The sequence below is a fragment of the Corvus brachyrhynchos genome, unplaced genomic scaffold, assembly GCF_000691975.1.
Source record: "Corvus brachyrhynchos isolate BGI_N302 unplaced genomic scaffold, ASM69197v1 scaffold856, whole genome shotgun sequence".
NCBI lineage: Eukaryota > Metazoa > Chordata > Aves > Passeriformes > Corvidae > Corvus > Corvus brachyrhynchos.
The window spans coordinates 1-2,652 of NW_008238673.1; the positions used below are offsets into that span (position 1 = coordinate 1).

General features: G+C 51.3%; 1 protein-coding gene across 1 annotated transcript; it reads left to right on the forward strand.

The window, feature by feature from the left end:
- Positions 1 to 60: 60 nt before the first annotated feature.
- On the forward strand, positions 61 to 2,286 carry LOC103618308 (alcohol dehydrogenase 1; the record flags this gene model as incomplete). Its single annotated transcript, XM_017738090.1, has 6 exons — positions 61 to 297; positions 429 to 689; positions 970 to 1,047; positions 1,118 to 1,175; positions 1,481 to 1,619; positions 2,038 to 2,286. Coding segments are annotated over 6 exons (798 nt in total), but the record flags the coding sequence as incomplete, so codon positions are not given.
- Between the last annotated feature and the right edge of the window lie 366 nt (positions 2,287 to 2,652).

Sequence of the window (2,652 nt, forward strand, 5' to 3'; positions counted from 1 at the left end):
GCTTGACTTCATGAAAAGTCTGAAACCCCCATCAGTGCTTTACACAAAGAAATGTGAATACTTGCATCTCCCCGCAGTATCTCTGAACCACAAAACCTGCTGCCCGACAAGACCAGCCGCTTCTCTTGCAAAGGGAAGCAGATCCACCACTTCATGTGGGTCAGCACCTTTGCAGAATACACCGTGGTCCCAGAGTACTCCGTTGCCAAGATAGATGCTGCAGCACCTCTGGACAAAGTCTGCTTGTTTGGCTGTGGATTTTCCACAGGCTACGGGGCCGCCATCAACACAGCCAAGGTTGGTATTCAGGCGTGTTTAGCACCCCACGGCCACCCTTGCAACCCTATCAATCCTGTGCAAAAGAAACCTTCTCCTCCTCCTCTTGCTCCTCTTCCCACTGGAGACTCACAGGGCCCCATGCTGTGCAGGTAAAACCAGGCTCCACCTGTGCCGTCTTCGGCCTCGGAGGAGTTGGCCTCTCTGTTGTCATGGGCTGCAAGGAGGCTGGAGCTTCCCGCATCATTGCCGTGGACATCAACAAGGACAAGTTTGCCAAGGCCAAGGAGCTGGGAGCCACCGACTGCATCAACCCTCGAGACTTCAAGAAGCCCATCCAGGAGGTGCTCACTGAGATGACCGGGCATGGCGTGGACTATTCCTTTGAGGTCACCGGGCATGCGGACACCATGGTAGGTGACACTTTCAGCACCTGTCCTCCCTCCCACATCATCACAGGCTCCTCTTGGGACACCATGGGAAGTTCCTTGCCTGCTGCCAGCACTGCTGGGCACATCGTTGTGACACAAAACAGTGTACAAGTCTTAAAAGAGGCCCCAGGCTCTCCAGGTCTGCTCCACAAGGGGGGATGTGTTTTCAGATTACCAGGGAGGGGCAGAAGACTGCACAAAAGGAACACTTTCCTAACCAACTCATCAGGGCTCTCTCTAATTCACCTCTCTGTCCCATCAGATTGCTGCCTTGGCTTCCTGCAATATGAGCACTGGTGTCTGTATCATGGTTGGGGTACTGAATTCTGGTTCAGAGATATCCATTGATCCCATGCTTCTGCTGACTGGGCGTAGTCATGGTTGGGGAACTCGATTCTGGTTCAGAGATTTCCATTGATCCCATGCTTCTGCTGACTGGGCGTACTTGGAAGGGGACTGTGCTGGGAGGTATAAGACTTATGAAAACATTTCAAATATTTCAGCTTTTCTTTTCATGGTGGTTGACAAATCATAGTAAAGAGGGTTTTCAAGTAAAAGACAACTTAAGAGGAGCACTGCATTTCCACCAGATTAAACATTAGCATTACACATGAAAATAAACCTCTGCTTCTTTCACACGGGACCTCACTCATCCAAAAGAGCAGAAAGTCTCTCACAAGGGACTGGCACCAGTCCTGACCCTCACTGTAACACTACCTTACCAAAACAGCCTTTCTCCCATTATTCATGCAGCCGCTTTCTCCTGTTTCTAGGCTGGAAGATGAGAGAATGCCTCCCCAAATTAGTTTCCAGCTATTTGGAGAAGAAATTCAATTCAGACTTGCTGATCACACACACGCTGCCATTCGCTAGAGTGAACGAGGGATTTGAGTTGTTACGTGCAGGCAAAAGGTGAGACCCTGGCCAGCAGGAGCCAGGTTCAGCAAACCTGAACACCTCCTCCTAAAATTCCAACAGGCAGAGCATGCAACACTGGCTTCCCAAAGAGCACCTGAGCCTTTGAGGAAGCAGGGCCTCACAGCTGAGTGTTGGCAAGATCTGCCATAGCCCAGAGGGAAGAGGCCACGTTCAGCACAGGGAACCCTCCTGCTCATGGTTCAGCTCGGCACAGATCCAGTGGCCTTATCCCCTGAGGGGTTCCCCTCAGCAAGGATCTGAAGGCTGCCCCGCTGCTGCACATCTCGTGCAGCTCCGTTAGGAAGAGGCTGGATGACAAAGAAGGTGGCCAGGGGTTCCCAGGCACACCTGCCTGCCCCACTGAGCCTGCTCCTGAGCTGCAGCAAACCCTCCCTTCCCTTCCACTTTTCAGCATCCGCAGTGTCCTGCTCTTCTGAAGGACACAGTTGTGGGAAGCTGAGCAGAGGGACCAGTGCAGCAGATGCTCTCCTGGCCCAGGCCCTTCTCAACCAGCACCTCACCTTGTGGGGCACAAGGAGACAAGAATGAGGAACTCACCTGTGCTGGTGCTGCTGCTGATCCTCCTGTGCCTGGACAAGACCCAGAAGGATGTCTCTCCCAAGAAAACACTTTCACTAATAAAGGTTTTCCATCAAACTCATCCCATGCAGTGCACTCAATCAACAGAGACTCCAGGGCCTTGGGACGATTGGTTGATGGATCAGGAACACAGGAAGTGATTTCCTTGATCCTATCAGTAACAAGCAATTATACTGGGAGGAATAGGCAGATCCATCAGGTCAATGCATGGCTCCGAGGCTGGTGTAAGCAAAAAAATGTTGGGTTTTTTGAATGTGGAATGATCTATTCAATACCTGGTCTACTGATACCTGACAGGATGAGCCTTTCTCAGAAGGGAAAAGGAGTTCTAGCACAGGAGCTAGCACGGTTATTTGACAGAATTTAGTCTGGAAAGGGGAAAGGGGAAAGGGAAAATACAAGGCTGGCCAGTGATGAACAGTGGGAT